This window comes from Heloderma suspectum, chromosome 3 (genome assembly GCF_057233095.1).
Source record: "Heloderma suspectum isolate Gila_16-S chromosome 3, 16-S_ref, whole genome shotgun sequence".
Classification (NCBI taxonomy): Eukaryota; Metazoa; Chordata; class Lepidosauria; order Squamata; family Helodermatidae; genus Heloderma; species Heloderma suspectum.
The window spans coordinates 57,692,502-57,714,622 of NC_139460.1; the positions used below are offsets into that span (position 1 = coordinate 57,692,502).

At 42.7% G+C, this 22,121-nt stretch overlaps 1 protein-coding gene across 1 annotated transcript in view; it reads left to right on the forward strand.

Moving 5' to 3' along the window:
- CD96 (CD96 molecule) overlaps nt 1-22,121 on the forward strand; it is a 48,826-nt gene that overhangs the window by 16,049 nt on the left and 10,656 nt on the right. The window contains exons 5-12 of the mRNA XM_084843358.1: nt 4,946-4,992; nt 9,146-9,236; nt 10,305-10,490; nt 12,616-12,690; nt 13,084-13,152; nt 17,615-17,689; nt 20,769-20,849; nt 21,578-21,673. Coding sequence (XP_084699484.1) covers nt 4,946-4,992; nt 9,146-9,236; nt 10,305-10,490; nt 12,616-12,690; nt 13,084-13,152; nt 17,615-17,689; nt 20,769-20,849; nt 21,578-21,673 — 720 coding nt within the window. The remainder of the gene's footprint in view (nt 1-4,945; nt 4,993-9,145; nt 9,237-10,304; nt 10,491-12,615; nt 12,691-13,083; nt 13,153-17,614; nt 17,690-20,768; nt 20,850-21,577; nt 21,674-22,121) is intronic.

Consider the following 22,121-nt stretch of genomic DNA (forward strand, 5'->3'; position numbering starts at 1 on the left):
GGGACGTGGTGCCTCCCCCCCGGCCATAATTTCAGCCGGAGGGACGGGGCGCCTCCCCCACGGCCAGAATTTCGGCGGGGAGGGATGGGGCGCCTCCCCCCCACCGCGAAGCAAGCTGTGGGACCAGGTAAGGGACTTTCGTCCATCCCTAGGCCCGGAAATGGATTGGCAGCCAGCGCAGCTGGAAAAGTTCTGGCGTAATATGAGCTCGCAGGCCAGTCCCTGTTAACAATCTTGCTGCCCTATTTTGGACCAGCTGAAGTTTCCAGACCGTTTTCAAAGGCAGTCCCACGTATAACGCACTGCAGTAATCCAGACGAGAAGTTATCAGAGCATGGATAACTGTAGCTAGGCTATCTCTTTCCAGATAAGGGCATAGTTGGTATACCAGCCTAAGTTGATAAAAAGTGCTCCATGCCACTGAGTTCACCTGTGCCTCAAGTGACAGTTCAGGATCCAAGAGCACCCCCAAACTATGAACGTGATCCTTTAGGGGGAGTGCAACCCCCTCCAGAACAGGTTGAATATCACCTAGCCGGGCAGACGAACCACCCACTAACAGTACCTCCGTCTTGTCTGGATTGAGTTTCAGTTTATTGGTCCTCATCTAGTCCATTACTGTGCCCAGGCACTGATTCAGAACAGCCACTGCCTCACCTGGTTTTGATGAGAAAGAGAGATAGAGCTGGGTGTCATCCGCATATTGATGGCACCTCAGCCCACACCTCCAGATAACCTCCCCCAGCGGTTTCATGTAGATGTTAAACAGCATAGGGGATAAAATAGAGCCCTGTGGAACCCCATGGCACAATTGTCATGGGACAGAGCAATAATCCCCCAGCACCACCTTCTGGAATCAGCCATCCAAGTAGGAGCAGAACCACTGCAATGCAGTGCCTCTAACTCCCAACCCAGACAACCTATCCAGAAGGATACCATGGTCGATGGTATCAAAAGCCGCTGAGAGGGCCAGGAGAATCAACAAGGTCGCACTCCCCCTGTCCCTCTCCCGGCAGAGGTCATCTTGGTCATAGGGTGACCACGGCAGTTTCCGTTCCAAAATCAGGCCTGAAGCCCAACTGAAATGGATCTAGATAATCCGTTTCCTTAAAGGGTGTCTGGAGCTGTCCTGCAACCACCCGCTCAAGCACCTTGCCCAGGAAGGGGATGTTGGCCACTGGCCTATAATTGTTAACATCCTCTGGGTCCAGGTTAGGCTTTTTCAGGAGTGGTCTAATTACCGCCTCTTTTAAAGTGGCAGGCACCACTCCCTCTCTCAAGGAGGAATTTACAACCTCCTGGACCCAGCCAGACATCCCCTCCTTGTTTGATTTAATAAGCCATGAAGGGCAAGGGTCAAGAACACAAGTGGTCGATTGGACTTGGCCAAGCACCTTGTCCTCATCCTCAGGCCTCAGTAACTGAAACTCATCCAATAAAACTGGACCAGACGGTGCTCTGAACGCCTCTACCAATGGAACTGCATTAATCATGGTGTCCAATTCATGACGAATCTGAGCGACTTTATCTTCAAAGTGCCTTGCAAACTTATCACAGCGTGCCACCGAGGGTTCCACCATCTCTTTCCCTGGCCCAGGATGTAACAGGCTGCAAACCACTTGGAAAATCTCCACTGGACGACACTGAGAAGATGCATTGCTGGTGGAAAAGAACTGTCTCTTTGCCACCCTCACCGCCACAGAGTAGGCTTGATAGTGGGCTCTTACCTGTGTTCGGTCAGACTCAGCATGATTTTTCCTCCACCTGTGTTCTAGCCATCTCCCCTCTTGCTTCATTGTCCTCAGCTCCGGTGTATACCAAGGAGCTGGCCAGCCTCTGCTCAGAGGGAGAGGGCGCTTGGGCGCAATCATGTCAACCGCCCAAGTCATCTCTGCATTCCACAGAGCGACCTGGGCTTCGACAGGAGCACCAGCCATACCAGCAGGAAAATCCCCCAGAGCCCTTTGGAATCCATTGGAATCCATTAGCCTCCAGGGGCGGACCATTTTAATAGGTCCCCCACCCTTGCAGAGGGGGAAGGCTGCCAGGGGTCTAAACCTCAGCAGGAAGTGACCTGACCATGACAAAGGGACAGATGTTAATTTCTCCACTTTCAGATCACCATCGTCCTGCCCAGTCGAGAAAACGAGATGAAGTGTGTGTCCTTTTATATGCGTTGGGCCAATGACATGTTGGGACAGCCCCATGGTTGTCATGGCAGCCATGAAGTCCTGAGCCACCCCGGATACAGCGGCCTTGGCATAGAAGTTGAGATCCCCCAGGACCATCATCCTAGGGGTCCTCAACACCAAGTCTGAGACCACCTCCATCAGCTCAGGCAGGGAGTCTGATGGGCAGTGGAGTGAGCGGTACACCAACAGAATCCTTAATCTGTCCCGGGTACCCAACACAAAGTACAAACACTCAGGATCTGCACTCGAATCAGCAGGAAGCCTAGAGAGGGAGATTGAATTCCTATAGACCACAGCAACCCCCCCTCCCCAACCCTCGAGTGGTGTTGGTGCTGCACTGAGTACCCAGGAGGGCACAGCTGGGAGAGAGTGCCCCTCCCATTTCCCCCACCCAGGTCTCAGTAATACATACATACTGAGTAATATATACCATATTTGAGTTGAAAGGCTTTGCACTGACTCCTGTACATGTCTACTCAGAAATAAACCCCATTGCATTTAATGTGCCTGGCTGGAGTAAGTCAGTTGCCTTTACTGAAAAATTATGGCAATATAATATGTGCATTTGAGGTGTCAAAGAATCAGGTTGACTAAAGTTGCAGCCACTGGGTTACATCCAGAGTTAGGGCATCTCTACATCAGCCTAGAATCCTGCATTTAAAATGGGGCTTTCTGCTTCTGTTTTAAATGCAGGATCACAACAGACTCCCTTTTCACATGCTTCCTTTTCCCCCCACCCCCTTCCCTCTCCTTCTTCCCTTATCTGAGTCCCCCATTATCTTTCATTAATCTCGCTCCTCTTCTTGCCACTATTCCTCTTTTCACGGAGGGAACTCAAGTGGAACACAACTGGGGTAATTTGATAGCTCATTATCTGCGATCTATTTGAAAACAGAACAGAGGGCATTTAGTGCAGGAGATGCCCTGGGGGTTCATGGCCCGCAAAGAGCCCGCAAACTTCCATGAAGGAGCAATCTCAATCATAGGATAAAAACTCAGTGTAAAGGAGCCTGTAATTATACTTACAGCAGACCCATTAAAATCAATGGGACTTGAGTAAGTCTGGATCCAACCTATTGAGCTCAAGGTACTTGTGAAAGCACTACTTTTTCCTGTTTTATTCTGGAAAAATATTTAGGCCCTTTGCTCAAAGCCAGTAGATAATGACCTTACCTTAGATGAAGTTGCCCATTTCATCTCTGCATGAGTTACTGCTCAGGATTAGTCTCCTTCCAAGAAAGCGTATCCAAAATAGTGACTCATTCAAAAACACAGAAGGTGGGCTCCTTTGATAGCTGGTAATAAATACTGCTATATACTTGGAAGTAAACCTTTCTGAATGTAATTCACTGGGGGTGGGGGGGGGGCAGCATGCCTCAATTGTCGGATGTCTGACCACTGGAACAATATCTTTATTGGATCTTTAAAGATGCCATTTTAATGCTGTTAAAATGAATGGACGTCAAGAAGAGAATATCTATTACCCAGCATACTACTTCAGGAGCTAAGGACTTATTTGTGAACCCAGTTCATAAAATGCAGTGGAGCTTTTTTAGGAATGGATTTGTCAGCGGGGGAAAATACTTGTCATGCACTGTCAAAAATTAAACAAAATAGGTGACATGATGCGAAGCAGAGATGTCCTTCTTTGTATAACTAACACAGAAATGGCTTTTGAGTTTACATATCCACAGAAGATTCCCTTTACCATTGTTCTTGGTATACTGAGTGAGTGACTGCACTGCAATCTGCTGAGTCTTAACTGTATAAGGGCGCAAACCTATGCATGTTTAGACAGAGAAAAGGCTTACAACTCCCAGCATTCCCCAGCCAGCTTGTGCCCTAAATAGATTTTCTACTGGAGGGGAGGGAGTCAGTAGAACAAAGTCCGACCAATGGTGTGAGTGAAAGGATTGTCTGCCTTTGAAAGCTTCAGAAAATGCTACTCTTTCTTGGCTCAGTTTCGCAGCGTCACAATCCTGGCCACATTTGACAGAATCCAAAATCCTGTGAAGAATCTGATGATCTCCATATGTACCAGGGATTCTTCTCATTCTCTTCAAAAACAGGGACATTGGTTTATGCTATCCAGATTGTTTTAATAGTTTCAGTATCCTCCATGCATGGGTTGGAATTCTCTGTACCAAATTGGCATCTGGACCTGAGATGAGGTGCTCTGAGGTGAGCTTCATCAACTGCATGTCCAATATGGTCTTACACAAAGTCACTACAGATAGAAAATAACCCTCCCAGACACTCTGTGAACTGGCCCTCACATTCTGGCACTAGTGAAACTAGGCAAAACCTAGCCTAGCTTTTCCCAACCTGGTACCCTCCAGATAATTTGGTCTTCAACACACATCAACCCTAGCTAGCATGGCCAATGTTCAGAAATTCTGACAGTTTTAGTCCAAAACACCTAGAGGGCACCAGTTTGGGGAAGGTTCACCTAGCCCTATAAGGTAACAGTACCCAGTAGGGACTGGGAAGTATGACTGAGTACCACAAAATATGTTTGGTATTTTCCAGGAGAGTACCTAGTAAGTAGGGGATACTAAACTATTGAAAGAATCCCGATATCACTAGGACTGCTCTTGAGAAGTGAACTTCATCTGTGCACTGTCATTATGACCATAGGCTTATCTTTGCAAATGTTTTGTAAAACAGACCAATGACTGTTGTCCAAGAACTTGTAGTATGAGAACTAGTAGTGCTATCCAATTAATTACATGTGTTTTCTTTTGGTGCTCAAGTGAAACCAGAAATTTCAGTTGCCCCCCTTACAAGTTTCCAAGGAGAGGTGAGTGAACTTACATGTATGAATGTGTGAGTTTGTGCACAGTTCTCTCTCTACAGTCATCTGATCAAATGGGGAAAAATACTCTTTGGTCAGGGACAAACAGCAACACCACATGCAACTGAATTGGGCATATTTTTTGTTTTGTTTTTTGAAAGCTTCGAATCGCCCAGCCAGAATTTTCTTCTGGTAAATATGTGGCCTTCAACTGGTATTCTGATTATTTGTACCAGACCACCTTACCTGTCTCCTGAGAAACCTGTACGAGGGTCAAGAAACAACAGTAAGAACCAGACATGGAACACCCGATTGGTTCAAAATTGGGAAAGGAGTACGACAAGGCTGCATATTGTTGCCCTGCTTATTTAACTTATATGCAGAGTACATCATGAGAAACACCGGGTTGGATGAATCACAGGTCGGAATTAAGATTGCTGGGAGAATTATCAACAACCTCAGATACACAGACGATACCATCCTAATGGCAGAAAGCGAAGAGGATCTAAAGAGCTGAGTTGAGGGTGAAAGTGGAGAGTGCAAAAGCTGGTTTGAAACTCAACATTAAAAAAACAAAGATCATGGCATCTGGCCCCATCACTTCCTGGCATATAGAAGGGGAAGAAATGGAAGCTGTGACAGATTTTATTTTCTTGGGCGCCAAGATCACCACAGCCGGTGACTGTAGCCATGAAATTAAAAGACGCTTGCTCCTTGGGAGGAAAGCTATGGCAAACCTAGACAGCATAGTAAGAAGCAGAGACATGACTTTGCCTACAAAGGTCTGTATTATCAAAGCTATGTTTTTCCCAGTAGTAATGTATGGCTATGAGAGCTGGACTATAAGGAAGGCTGAGCGCCGAAGAATTGATGCTTTCGAACTGTGGTGCTGGAGAAGACTCTTACGAGTCCTCTGGACTGCAAGGAGGTCAAATCAGTCAATTCTAAAGGAAATCAACCCTGACTGCTCATTGGAAGGACAGATACTGAAGCTGAAGCTCAAATATTTTGGCCACCTAATGCGAAGAGAAAACTCCCTGGAAAAGACCCTGATGCTGGGAAAGATTGAAGGCAAAAGGAGAAGGGGGCGGCAGAGGATGAGATGGCTAGATAGCATCACCGATGCAATGGATATGAACTTGAGCACGCTCCGGGAGAGAGCGGAGGACAGGAAGGCCTGGCGTGCTATGGTCCATGGGGTCACGAAGAGTCGGACATGACTTAACGACTGAATAACAATTGTTTCTAGTGAAGGAAGCTTTGATATGCAACAAAAACTCAGAATAATTCCTGAAAGATCATCTTATGAATTCTTGTTCTGTTCCTGATAGAAATGGGCTATACTCAGTAGTTGCCCTTTTTAATTAGGCCTCTAAATTCAATACTTCCCCAGACTAAAATAAATTCTTCGCACAAATTCTTGACTTTATTTGGCCAAATTCTGATAAAAGAATATGATGGAAACATTGTCTTAAGTTAGCTGTGCTCAAAAATAGGGATCCATATTGTAAATGCCTACTTTGGTCATCTAGGGAGGAGTCATTTGTATCACATATATTGTTATTCATATCTCTTGTCTATCTTTTTTTTCTCTCTCCTTCTCTTCTTCCCCTCAGTTTTTCTACCCACAGAGAAACATAAAAACATTATTTATATGGTCACCAGGGGGCTGTAAAAATGATGGTTCAGATATCTGAACTACCCAAAATTGCTGGAAATTCTAAGTCCATATCTCTATTTTGTACCTCAGATAGCACATTAAGTTTAAACCCTCAGTTAATTAAATAGTGCACAGGCATAAATATGTCTATTAAGGTGACAACTTTCTTAATAGCTCATATCTGTCTAGGCAGTTTAGCATTTTGCTCTATATGCACCAAGAATAGGGCTCTTGTGAGCTACTGGCTGTATTCTCATCTTAAATACCGTCAGCAGGGGACCAAACCACATCCTCCATACTATTAAACAAACTACATGTCAGACAAAGCCACTGCTAAGATCATTATTTCCTTCATTCTACGAACTATTTCAGTGCTAATGTTTTTGGTGTTTCATCACTCATGTAGAAAGCATTCAGGATGATTATGGGGCATAGGATCAAAACCTGAGTGTTTTTTTAAACATTTTATTGATTTACCTTGAAGCATTCATATACATATATATACACACACACATACACATATACACATACACACTATGTATGTATGCATGCATGCATGAATTCATTTATATAAGCACCATTGGTATTTCTGGTCTTTACAAGTACAAGAGGACAGGTTATCCTGAGGGGCTTACAATGTAAAATGTGACATAGAGGAAACAACAGAAAAGGGGCTGGAAACTGGGGTAAATACAGTAAATATGAGATTATTTCAGGGTTGCCTTAAAGCTGTAGGCAGCAGCTACATCTTTTTTTTTCTTCCTCCTTTGTACAGTTGGACAGGTCCTGGCTTTATTGGGACACCCACCCATCTGCATAGAAACGGAAAGTTTAATCCTTTTTTACCCAGCTGTAATTTTATCGATAATTCCCACCCCACCCACCACATGCAGCTTCTGGGGTTGGAAAAAAAAGGTCACCCTATGCTTCATAACTGCGTATGTGAGAGAGAAATAATCAGGGGCTGGGAAATCACAGATGGGGGGGGATTAAACCACCTTTCCCCACGTCAGGGGTCCAATAAAAACCAGAACCCGCACTGTAAAAAAAAAAAAAAAAATGAGTGGGGGGGGGAGATGTAGCTGCTAGTTTCATCTTTAACATGTAGTTTGACCGTCAGGTATACATATTTGGCTTATTTAGGGTGCAATCATATGCATGTTTAGCCAGGCATAAGTTCTCCAACTCCCAACATTCCCCAGCCAGCCCTTACAGGCCTCCTTACAGTGGGGCACAGGAACTAGGAGGTTGTGCCAAAGGCTTCAAGGAATATTTGCATATTGAGGAATGAGTTGAAGGAAGCTGGCACCAAACTAAACCTTATTGTGGAGCTATGTTTTTCCTACTTTCCTGCAAGCAGGATTGTTTTCCAAACCCTCTTGTTTGTTCACCAGCAATACGAGAAGAGCCAATGGATGTGGACTTCACCTTTTATGTGACATAGAATTGTCTTTGCCTGTGTTTTCTGTTTTGTGTTCTTAGTCGATAATGATTTCTAGGCATTATTTATTTCCAGAACAATGGAAGTTTCACTGCATTTAGTGGGAAATTATAAGCAGATGAGATTAGCTACATACTTACTTGTCCATTACCCAATACTTTATCTGAACCCAGACTCAGGTTAAAAAAAGAAAAGAAAGAAGTTTCCATTGACTCCAATGGAAATTCTGTCTGTTTTTAATGTCCCTGTAATGGGGTGGGGGTGGGGGTAGAAAAGCTTAAATCATTCTCTCCTGAAGTGCCATGATTCCAATCTGAATTGGGGCCAGGCATGCCTTTATTTATTCATTCATTCATTCATTCATTCATTTATTACATTTCTATACCACCCAATAGCCAAAGCTCTCAATATGAGTGTAAATTAAAGGAATATTTAGATTGGCCCCCAGTGACCCATGCTTTCTTCTCCACTTAAGAGCCTCAAGGACTGAATGAATCAAACATAAAACTAGAATTACATGGGTGAATATAATTATCATTAATAAAAGAAACATTCTGAATGGGTAGCTGCTTACACATCGCCGTAAAAAAGAGAAAATGCATCACCAAAAGAAGAGGATAGCTTTGCATTAAAAATTGCACATGCTAATTTTGATGTATAGATGGATATTTAAAAATAATTATTAAAATATAAATAAAAACACAATGCATCGCACCATAGTGGAGAAGACGGTGGCCAGGTGACCTGTGTGCCTGCTCAGTCTGCTGTCCAGCTGCTGATGGGCAACTTCAAGGCCCCGCTTTCCCTTCTTATGATTCTTTATCTTTAAACTGGACTTGGGCTGTCCTCTGTAAAACAGGTCACCCAGCCACCCTAATTCTGAATAATTAGCATTGCACTATTGTTCTCAAGGTTACAGCCCAATCCGAAATCTTTTTTAATCCAAAAGTAAGTCTTACTGAGTTCAAGGATTGCAGCCTTAGAGTCAAGCCACCACTAAGCTTTAAAAATAACCCCTCAAAAAGCAATTGAGTTGATTTCCTTTTATTTTCTAATAGGCTAATTTTATCTGTGTGGTAAGGAAGGCATTTCCCAAGCCAAACCTTCTGTGGTTCATGGATGGAGAGATTCTGAAGGACAAATATGAAGGTATTGCAAATGTTGTCCAAACGGCATTTCAAATATACACCTATAAAATTTACTAAGGGTGCAATCCTATGCATTTTTAGACCAACAAAAAACCCTACAACTCCCCAACTAGCCATGTTTAGACAGGGAAAAGTCCTACAACTCCCAGCATTCCCCAACCAGCCATGTTTAGACAGAAAAAAGCCCTACAGCTCTCTGCATTCCCCAGCCAGCCATGCTGGGGAATGCTGGGAGTTGTAGGACTTTTTTTTGTCTAAACATGCATAGGATTGTGCCTTTATTTAATTAATACCGCACGTTTCTCCCAGGAAATGGCACTCAAGGTGGCTATAAAATGGCACTCAAAATATCTGGCTATAAGATGAGAACATAGTACTATAGTTGTGGGTGGGAGAATTTGAGAATTTATGGGAGATTCAGCCATTTTTATCCTGAACAGGTTAAGGGGAAAAGAGTGAGTAACCAGTAAATACACTCTGTGTTGTAGAGTATTTATTTATTTTATTACATTTCATATCACCCAATAGCCAAAGCTCTCTGGGACGTTCACAACAGATGTAGGGAACCAATGGCCCTGCAAATGTTATTGGACTTCAACTCCCATCAGCCCTATCCAGAATGGCCAATGGTCAGGAATGACAAGAGTTGTAGTCCAACAACATCTGGAGGCCTGCTGTGAGTTGTATGCATATTTCTGTCTAAACATGCATAGGATTGCACCTGGAATGTCTTTGTTTTTTTCCCTCCTGTTATTGTGTTGTCTCTTTTAGATTATAAGCATTTGTGTGGTTTTTAAAATATTTATTTATTTATTTATTTATTTATTTAAGTAATAGAGATAAATAAAACATTTGTGTCCTTTTAATGCAATTACTGCAGCAGTTAAGGCACTTTATAAATAATACATTTGATTATATTATATTTATTATTAAACTAAGAGCATAGGAAGTTTTATATGGCTCTCATTTTCAGGGAAGGTTTTTTGGTTTTTTTTGCATGGCTATTCTTATAGGAAAGGATATGGCAAAAAGACAGATGTCCTTTATATGTTTTTTCTTCTCCGCAAAGGAATATTCATTGCAAATGAAGATACAAAAGTTGCAGGAGGTTTTCATGAGATGAGATCACTGTTAACAGTACAGAGTACAACTCAGTCATCTATCCATCAGGCTTTCAAATGCATGTCTGTCTATCCTTTCCCTGGAAATGAAACACGGAATATCTCATCTGAAGAAATAGTTTCTTCTTATGGTGGTAAGTTGGCTATCTGAAATCCAAAGGATGCGTCATCCATATGACCTTGGTCTTATTCAACATGGAAGAGCCTCGTGTGGTGCAGAGTGGTAGGCGGCAGTATTGCAACTGAAACTCTCCCCATGACCTGAGTTCGATCCCAGTGGAAGCCGGGTCTCGGGTAGCTGGCTCAGGTCGACTCAGCCCTCCATCCTTCCGAGGTCGGTAAAATGAGCACCCAGCTTGCTCGGGGAAAGGTAGTCACGACTGGGGAAGGCGAACCACCCCGCTGTAGTCTGCCATGAAAATGCCAGCGTAAGCGGCATCCCTCTAGGGGTTAGTAATGACCCGGTGCTTGCACAGGAGGAACCTTTCCTTTTCCTTTCCTTATTCAACACACTTTGACAATATGAAGTCTGCAATATGGAAAAACAACAACAACACATCATTCCATTAACAACTACACACATGTTTTTGAGGTATGAGTTCAGTTGTGTTAAGGAAGTATTTGAACATGCTGGTATAGACTGGGCACCAATGCATATTCAGCAGGCAATGTATTCCTTTTCTACCGGCATCTGCCAGATCTACACCTTAAAGAGATCTTATCTGCATCCAGTTTGAGCAGTGGGGGCTGGTGACTCTGATTTTGCTGGGGCTGCAAATCCATTCTAGGTTTTAGTCAAAACCAGCCAGTACCCCAAAGGAACTATTCAGGGTGCTGAACCCTAGCCCCAAAATAGGTTCAGCATCTTGGAGAGCTCCTTTAGAGTTCTGGCTGGTTCTGACTGAAACCCCCAGCCTCCACTGAGTTTGAGGCAGCTTTAACATGAATCTGATCTGTATGGTGCAGAAAACTAAAACTAGGCACACAGCTTCATGTAGGGCCTCAATAGTCTTGATAAGCCCAGACTGGGACTCATATCTTAATCTAATCTCTTAAAACAAAAGAAGCATGTATTTAATTCCTTGCAAACCTCATCCAGTCATTTAATTCACAACCTCTCTGGAACCTCTTAGCCTTGGAGGTGGAGCATACCTTACTAGAGTATACTTTACAATCACCAGCAGTGATCCTGCTGAAAACACTCTTGCCCATGATGAACAATTTCCACCTGGCCGATAAAGAAATTGTTTACAATATGACTTGTCCCCATCACATTGGGTTGGATCCAGACTAAGTGAGCTGAACTTAGGTCACACTGAAATCAATGGGACAAGTTAGTCGTGATGACTTAACTTAAAAAGCATGGGACTAATGTTAAGTTAGGTTCAACAAACTTAGCCTGGATCTATCTCATTGTGACGTTCCATGTCCACCCAGTGGGCTCTGGAGAAGGCAGGCAAATCAATCACCCATTAGACAATATGCAATAAAGACAGTCAGGATGGACTGACCAGGCTTCCAACTGTAGTTCATGCTGACTTCTACAGCTATCTACCAATGATATTTTGTATTACAACCCACTGGCTAGTGCACAGATAAATGCATATTTAGTCCAGGGAGGAAACTATAACTATGGATGCTTCCCGACAGACAGCTGCTGGTGCTACCAGTCAAAAGACATTGTGTCATTATTCTGCCTTTCCAGATTTCTTGTGGCAAGAAAAACAATGGAAGAAGCAGTGGGGAAACATGACAGGTTTACAAACGGGAGATTATTGTATCTGTATCCCCCATACAATTCCTTGGAGCCTAGGCACCATTCTAATGGTGAAACAAAACCTGCTGCCTCTTACCAAAATAATATCTCAGTTTCCCTTTGGTCCATGTGAATTATCCTGCTCTCTGAGTGTCCCATAAATACAAGAAAAGCCATCCTATCTGTCTGATTTTTATTTCAATGTGTTTAATATTTTCACAATATTAATTAAAGGCGATATGATACTTCACTGCATATTTCTATCTATGTTGCTTAGAACAACAAAGTGCTTCTGCATGTTTTTCACCGTATTCTCATCTTAAACATTTGCATTGTCATATTAACCTGTGATGTCACTGCAGTACTGATGAGAAGTCATGTTTCGTGACATTGTGTTGGTTGGCAGCACACCAAGAATCAAATCAGACTGACAGATATTATGATGATGTTCGTAAGTTGTTTCTGGATAGTTCGCCCACTACAGCAATGGTTATTGTCAACAGGGTATCTGACTACATCTTTGGCATTCTCAGAATCCATTAGTCAAGTTACTGCCGTTTCGGATTCCTCTGCAGAAAGTAAGTTCTGTATCTGCTTATTTATTTCTATAGAATTGTTTTTCTGTACTTTTCTCAAAACCTGGGGTGGGGGGGAACACATTAATACCAACATTGAAAGAGAATGTGGTGATGACAGAGCATTCTGTCAACTCCAATGGCCATATGATGCTTTCTTCCCTAAATAAAAACCAGAAAGTTAAAGCTCTACACTGTGGTTACTCCATTCCAATCAGGAAAAATGGAGGGGGCAACACCAATTAGGTGTGATAATAATTAAGGCCACGTTTTGTGGCATTCTGTTGGTAGACCAAGAATCAGATCAGTCTGCCAGTTTACTACTATGCTGTTCTTAAGCTATTACTGGATATTCACATGCTACATTTAAGGCAATGGTTATTTTAATTTCAACAGGATTGCAGACTTCAGAATCCCTAACATCCATCAGTCAAGTTCCTTCAGTTTCGGATTCCCCCAGAGAAAGTGAGTTCAGTTTATTCATATGAAACATTTTCTTTGCTTTTCTAAGAAATTCCTTTACAAGTCATCATCAAAAATGCAGCCAAACCCTAATCATACTCTAATCTTGGTCTGAATTCCATTTAGAAGAAGCTCTCTGGGGCAAATTCCAGTGGTAGGTGGGACCAAAGGCAAAGGGATGGGGCCAAAAATACAACACACACACACACAGCAAATTGTAGCATAAGGCTCCTAATTACGCCTTAGGAGAGGCATTTCAACCTTTTAGAATGGGGGAAGAACTGCACAAAAGCTGGGAAACCACCAAACAGTTGCTGGTTATGGGAAAGATGGCAGGGCCAAGGGGATGGGGCCTTTTGGGGAACCTCAGAGGGCTTGATTTGGCCCCCGAGCCTCAGGATCCCCTGAGGCAACTTTCTATGTTACAGTTTAAGAACATAAGAAGAGCCATGCTGGATGGCTCTTCTTCCATCTAGTCCAGCATTCTGTTCACAGAGTGGCCAACCAGCTGTCGACCAGGAACCCACAAGCAGGGCATGAGAGCAACAGCACCCTCCCACCCATGTTCCCCAGCAACTGGTGTACATGGGCTCACTGCCTCTGGTACTGGAGGTAGCAGATAGCCTTTTCCTCCAGGAATTTGTCTAACCCCCTTTTAAAGCCATCCAAATTGGTGGCCATCACTACATCCTGTGGTAGCGAGTTCCATAGTTTAACTATGTGCTGTGTGAAGAAGTACTTCCTTTTATCTGTCCTGAATTTCCCACCAATCAGCTTCATAGGATGACTCCAGGTTCTAGTATTTTGAGAGAGGCAGAAAAATGTCTCCCTTTGATGACTCAAAGTCTGATGAATATCTTCTTCCCACCCCCAGAAACTGAAGAAGTATCAAGCATGGTGTTACGTTCTTGGAGCCCATGTGCAAGGGATCTCTCACAGATAGCTCCTATCCACCAGGACTGTGTATATAAGGAAGGGGGTCTTATCCAGTCCAGTGTTGTCATCATCTCCACCACTACCATTGTCTTACTTTGCCACCTTCTCCTATTTTCTTATATTACCCACTCTGCTCTTTATATGGTCAGCTTGGCTGTTCCAGGAAGGAAAGGAAGCTGCCCTGGAGTGGGTTTATGTCATCCTAGAGCTTTTTGTCCAAGCCACAGAATAGCCCATGGTGATGGCTGCAGCAAGTTCTATTGCATTTTAAGGCTTATTCGGTTTTTTACCCCCTCCCCAGCTTATTTCATTTTCCCTCCTTCATTTTCTCTTTGTTTCCCCTTCTGGACAGCTCCCAGACTTGGGAAAAGGCTGGCCTTCTTCTCTTAGCAGCAGATTTTGCCAGTGTTACCAACCCTCTAATACACACATTTAAGCCCACAATATAAAATAAACAGACAAAAGACATGAACACACTGGCAAGGATGTGAGTTCATGATTGAAGTGTTGTAGCCAAAAGGAAATGCAATTGGAAATGATGCTTAAAATATTCCCCAAATCCATCTCCCCTGGGAGTCATTGCACACAAGTGAAATTACATTAGGAGCGGCAGTGGTCCAGACGGAGTACACAGTCAGCTGTTTCCTGAACATTTGTCTTGAGCTGGCTCAGATTTCCTTGTAGGACAGAGACAGCATATCATAATGATGGGGTTAATACCTGACAAAGGAGACCAATCTGCTCTTCTTTTCTTTTTTAGTTCAGGTTCAGCTATTCGAGGCTTGTTTCTTTGTGCTGCGTTTCACTTTCTGTGTTGTTTTCAAGCTAACCTTTTAACAACATTTCTAAAGCTCCTTCATTAATGTCGCTCAGAATGTGATCATTGACACCAGGGAGATCTCAATATGCTCTGTGTGTGTACTTTAAAAAAAAAATGAACCTGAAAACATACCCAACCCATTTCAAGTAAGATCTCTTATCAAGTTCACATCAGTGGAGACTTTGGGGTGGGGGTGGGGGTGGGGAGAGGGATTTCAGGGGGAAATGTTGGGGGGGAGGTAACACCCCTATCCTGGAGTGTGGTGGTCCTGATCCAAATCATGGTTATGTGTGCTTACACTAAGGGCTTCTCTACATTAAACAAAAAAACCACATCCTTACCGGGGCTTTCTTCTGGAGTCTTTCCAGGTTTATAGTGGGCAACTTTAGATGGCGAACATGTGATTTGGAATGGAAAACTTCCTTTCTTGGCAATGATCTACATGTTCAATGAAACAGCGCCATCTAATGGCTGAATTATAGCATGATGGCAGCATTTCACACTGTCAATATGGCGCCATGAAGGTCTATTACAGCTTATCTCTGATCTCTTTGAAAGAGAGATAAAGGAGTAAAAGCATGGGAGATGTCCTGGAGGTTGACTACATCACGTGAAGGACCCACAAACGTCCATGAGTGATCAGTCATGAGCATCCAATAAAAGCCTCATGTAGAAATGTCTTTAAAGTAAAAGAAAAAAGAAAAACAGAAAGACAAGCCTCAGCTATGTGACTAGCATAATGTGTAGTTTGGCTCTTATAATGCCCCCTGATCTTAATGGCTCTTATAATGCCCCCAACTCTTCTTGAGTTGGCAGAAATGTTATATCCACATGTGCAAGTCCTTCCTTAGGCACTTGAATGACTGCCACAGCTCAACATGAATATCTGCACTGTTTGTGGAATATTGCCAGTATTGGATTAGACAGGGCATTCAATTTGCTCGGGTGTTGTGAATTCACAGTGGATCACCTATGAAGCTCTGGATCATAGCCAAGGTTCATAAAATGTCATATTGGTTGCACAGTGGTTTTGCTGCTCTTTTTGTCTAAAAATTCCCCTGGCCAAAGTAATAATACCCTTTGCCATTTTCTTTTCACTGTAAATGTTTTCCACTCAACTTTACCCAGTGATAATTCAAGAGACAGCTGTTCAGTGCTTAGCTTCTATAAGAAAATCCTTTGTGTGCATAGCACTAAGAGACACTTTGACGCGGAGTGTTAATCGCTGTGTGTCTCTTCTTCTCAAGCTTACAGCTGATGTCAAAGAGCTGATTTCTGATCCAGATAGCTGTCAAGGATGATTTACTTGCTCCCATAGAAATGTTGGCAATAAGACGTTTGAATCAGTAAAGAAACTGCTTTTTTTATTTGCCTGGGCTTGAACATCAGACAAAGTTTTGAAATATTTGACATTTTGCCTCCATTCATTTTTTAGTTGTAGAGCAACTAAAGGATTGGAAAAAGATTTCATAAGGGAAAGGTGCTGTCTCACTTCCTTCAAAACATGGTAAAATTGAGCTAGGAACAGTGGTGTAGTGGTAAATTGTGATGTCTAGTCCTCATAGGCACCCCCCCCCCCCGGACCAAAAATGTAAGCAGCTGTGCTGATCCATATCAAACAATCCAGTTCTAGTAGTTTTCATCTCCACCAGGATCAGGTCTTTTGTAAAGCTAATGGGTCTTAACTGCCCATTCAAGGCTAAGCCACCACAAAATATTTTCCATTACAACATATTTTGGGCCAGTTCGCACCTAATGACAATCAATCAAGGGTTAATTGTTGCACACTAGCCAACTTTTTTAAAGTGCAAGCTGCAGTGAAGGGCACACTGGAGCTTGTCGTTCTGCGCAAACCCAGCCAAGGTGGGTTGTTGGGGTGGTTAACAAACCACCCAGAAGCCTAAAACAGGCCGTGTGTTCTGGGTGGTTTGTTAACCAACCCAGCAACCCATCCTGGCTAGGTTCGCACATAACAAGAAGTCACAGAATGCCCCTGCCACAGCTTGCGTTTTTAAAATGGCAGCTAGTGCCACGATGACAAGCCCCACGAGGAAATTAAGCCACGGTGGCTTGTTGTCACATGTGAATCAGGTCGATGTTGTTTCCCCTGGCTACTCTGAGGATTGCAGCTATAGGGAACAGGGAATGGAGGGGAGGCGGCAGATAACAACAGCATCCCTGCTAATAAAAAAAAGTCACTGTGCTGTATCCCTGCAAACCCTCGTCCCACTACACCACCAGCTAGGAGGTATTGAGAAAAACAAGGCCAAGGAAAAAGAAGCTGGGAGCCGAGGCACGTAGAATACAAGAAGGAAGAAGTGGGAGAGGGGGCAGATGAAGTGGTGAAGAGAGGCAGAGGACTAAGGAAGAAGGGTAATGAATGAGAAAGTAGACGCTAAAGAAGAGCAAACCCAGCTGTGAGCAGGTAAGAGAAATTGGGGATGGTACTTGCCTTGCTACTTATGTACAACCCCTACTAAGGGTAGTGATCTGGAGGCAAAAAGACAGTGGGACATTTCTCAGAAGTACTCTGCTCTTAGGATTTAAATTGGTTAATTTATCCAAATGCTCTTCCTTGTTCCCCTTACGATGTTGCAGGTTTGAAATGAACTCTGCACATTAATTTTGCCTCTCCTGAGGACATCTGCTCAGCAAAGCATTGCTGTGACACTTTTACCAAGGACTTTAAAGACACATTTTCTTCCACAGAATCCAGGCATTCTACTAAAAACCTGCAAGATAACACCATTGCTAAACTCTCCAGTTACTCCACAGTACTACAGAGTAAGTTATAAATGCTTTAAAAACTGTTTGGAGTCTGTGTGTATGTGTGTGTGGGGGGGATCTTGCAATTCCCCAAGTCAATGAAAAATTATTGCTTAGATTTACCAGAAAGTAGAAAAATACAAATGAATCCTTTGCTTAAGCTACCAAAGAAGAAAGTCGGACAGTTTGTTGTTATCACCTTAAGGCTCAATCCTGTGCATGTTTAGACAGAAAAAAGTCCTACAACTCCCAGCATGCCCTAGCCAGGATGGTGGCTGGGGCATGCTGGGAGTTGTAGGACTTTTTTCTGTCTAAACACACATACAGTTGTGCACTTAATTAAGCAACTGATAGTTGCCTTCCTACAGTTTCATGAAGATTTGCAGATAGTGAATATTGTTAGGGCCTTTCCAAACTGGGGGGTGGGGGAGACACAAAGTGGTTACAGAGTTGTTGCAAGCACTTCTATTGTGAGGGTGTCAGGGTTCCCTTATTACCTGGATCCCCTGACAACTCCATAAGGATCTCTTGCCTCCTTAAGAATCCCACCTTCCTTCTTTTACCTTTCCCTTTCCAGTAACATGAGGTTTAGGCTGTAAATGTGGGGTGATTCACACTTTAGACACAAAGTTTAACCCCAACAGTTTACTGGTAAAGCAAGCAAATCATAACTAAAGGTATTTACACAATAGAGCTCAGTGATACAAAAGGCCTTAAAAGAAAATAAAAGTTGCAAAAAGCAAGTTCCTTTACCCTACTTGTACTTAGACTCCTCTAGGCTGCTTCTTCCTGCTCTCTCTTCATGTTCTGGTCTCTCTGACCCTGACCCCTATTGGCTTTCTTTATATGCTCTCTTCCCTCAAAACTGAAAAGTACTGCTTCATATCTGAAGAAATGAAACTTAACTGGGGAAATGAAAATGAAACTTAGCCAGGGAAATGAAACTACTCCTCTTGGGGGTACCTTCCCCCGCCCCCAAACAGGCCTGTTAACCTGATCTTTTCCCCCTTTGCCTCTGTCAGCCTCAAACCCTGATAGAGGGAAACATATTTTCCAAGCTCTGAAAATGGTTAATGCTGAGGAAATGTAAATGAATCCATTGGTGTTGTTTGGACTGTGTGATTGCACAAGCATCACATTTGCTGGTTCCTATGCTGTCACTGTAAATGATCAACATTCAAATTGCCCCTTGTTATTAACAGTTGGATGACTTTCCAAACCTTACTATTTAATGTTTACATTATATATTTTTTGAGGCAGAGAGCTCCTTGCTGTACCACTGTAGCTGGAGAACTCATCTGCCCTTTCGACATCTAGAGATGAAACTGGGTGAACACCATCAAGGTTATGCACTCCAGCAAAACAACTGCCCAGAATTTAATTTTTTAAATAAATTGTTCTGAGAAAAAAAGGATATTTCAATTTGGGGACTAGGATAAAATAGGATATTTTCATTTCACATACAAACTTCTGTTTGTAAGCATAACAGAAAAGCTGAATATATTCTAGCATTTCCAGTCCACATGAGACTAATCTCTCTCTCTCTCTCTCTCTCTCTCACACACACACACACACACACACCCCATTAAAACTCCATGTATCTACTCAAATTCCCAGGGTGATGACTACATCATTACAGATGTATGGTCTGATCCTACAATGAAGACACAATCTGCCCTATATTGAGTCACACCATTGGTACAATGAGTCCAGCATTGTCTTTGCTAGTCCTGCAACACAGGATCTTTTGGACTGGAGAAACCAAAGATTGCATCTAGAGCAGGGGAGCACAACCTTTTTGACTCCAAGGGCCGCATGTGATGTTGGCTCAGGGGTCAGGCATTTGTACACACATACACACAAGCACACAGACATGTACATGCATGTACATATACTTACACACACATGCACTCACACATCAGTGATTCTGATTCAGATTAAGCTTTCCTTGCTGCTAGCAAGGTCTGTATGAGATCTACATATATGAGGATCTGTGTGGGAGAGAGAGAGAGAGAGAGAGAGAGAGACTGGAGAGTACAAGCAACAGAGAAATTGGTGGGGAGAATTCAGGGCACCCCTGACCTAAAGAGTTGCAAGTTCAAAAGCTGCACGCAGTCTACCTCTGAGCCATTCCCTAGCAAGCAAGTCTTCAGGAATGGATGAACTTGCATTGCAAAGTGACTTGAAATGTTTGTGAAGGTGCAGAAGGAATGAACTGGCAAGAAGGAAAGGGACAGTGGGAGTGGAACTGTGGAAAATTCAGCAGCAAAGCATCCTAAAAGCATTTTCCAGATCCAGCTGACACACGAAGTTATCCACCTGTTACACAGTAGTGAGCTATCAGAATGGGACTTCTACTGACAGAAGCCAGATCTACACTTTGTGTTATATCATTACAATCCCATCATGGTAACGCTATATCCCTCTTGCGCATTTATACCTCGTAGGACACACAATGACATTTGTTGCGGTATATTGGATAAGGTGGAATAAAAAGCAGAAAATATCACTACAAAAGCCATATATCGAATATGTAATGTGCCCCAACAGTTATCAGTGCACTTCAGTACCACTATAAAGCAGTAGATCTAGCCAGGAGTTTAGCAGAAGCGACTCAATCCTGAAACCCAGTTGCCACATGCACGTTCATCATTTGGTTTCTCCGCACTTGTTTACTGCACATTTGATGATGTACATTTGATGGCTGACAGCTGAAAGGGTGCCCTGCCTCCATTGAAAGCTATTGCATTTGAGTTGGTCTAGGTAATATGAAAGTCTTCTCTATGGTGTTATACCCATGATGGTCCATTTACATATGCAATAATCCTATGATGTTGCAGTCATCAGCTGATGAATATGCAGTTGTGAACTAGCTCAGTCTTTACCAAAAATATTTTTCCATACTGCATCTTTAAAGTACTTCTCATGTTTTTGCTGACCACGTGACTGAGTGGAGTTAATTTTATTCGTATTATCGGTCAAGTTTAAGTAAAGCCTATGTCTATGATTTTACAGTTCTGTTCAAAGAAGATGAAACAACATTTTCTATAACAGTACTCTCATGTGAACTAATGGCAAATTGTTTGTCTTTACACAGAACTGAAGGATTCGACTACAGCAACCCCCCAAACCTCTGTCCATCTCACCCCCCTCTATGAAGGTTCAACACCACCACATCGTAAGGGTTCAGCACGTCTTGAATTAGAATTATTTTGGAAATGGAATGAGCATTTGGAAAATGGTAGATGTACCATGAACTATACCACCATCAAGTCATGCCTGCTTTTTTAAAAAAATAAATAAATATGATCTTTCACTTATAAAGTAGGAAGGACTATTATCTATATGTTGATGATGATTATTAAAAAAAAATCTTATACTATTTTATTCTTTTCTGTTCTTTATGACATTAATTTTCTCTCCTCTAAAATGAAAGGAATCATTTTCTTCCAATCTTAGCAGCAGTCTGTTCATGATAGGGGCTACAGCTAAGAGGTTCGCTAACACAAGGCCCCATGTTCAGTTCCCATTGATTCTGGCAAATGAAGCCAGGGCACAGAATACCCATAGGAAGCCAAAGCTATTCTGAATAGCTAACAGGTAAGGAAAGCCAATGGAGGATCACTCAGGGCTTTTCTAGACTATTTAACTTGTAATTTCCATTTTTATGGGTGCCCCAGTGACTGTGCCTTAAATCAAATGTTTTTGAACCTAGAATATGATCCAGTGTAATGTGGCTGTTTTTGTGTGATCGATTTTAATTTTGTTTTGTTTTGATTGTTAGCCACCTTCAGCACTTTTCAAAGTGGATATACATGGTGCAAATGTCACAAATATCATGATGCTATGAAAAAATCAGAATACTAAAATCAAGTCCGTATAATGTATTGTGTGTGTGTTTTTAAGGAAACCTATCCACCAAAAGAATGGCTGAACTAACCACAGTGACTAGCCGTGATAATTCACCTACTAGAAAGGGGTGGTTTAATAATACTGGACCTGGTAAGTCATTGTTTCTCTTTCAAATCTCTTTCTCTTTCTCATTGTTTCTCTTTCATGTAACCATTTCATTTTAGCCCTGATCTAGAAGTCTTTCCATACACTTTCTGAAAATATGGCTGGCACTGCTAGGTTTGACCACACTGATCTCTTTGGTGAGGGCAGGAGGTAAGGTTGAGGGAGGGGGCATTTAATCAGGTTCCCCCTGCAAAACCCCCATGATCAACACTGTCAAATCGAATGACCCTCTCTATGCATATACCCAGTGTGTGGAGGGGTGGGGAGCAGCCTGTATGGTGACCCCACCCCCAATATGATGGGTCCTGTGACCCTACATTCAATGTCAGCTCAGTCTTTGAAATTGGTGGCTATGTGTGTATAGCTGTTCATGCTGGGCTCTTGACTCTATGCACAATCTGAGATTACAGGCATACAACTGTAGCTGCATGGA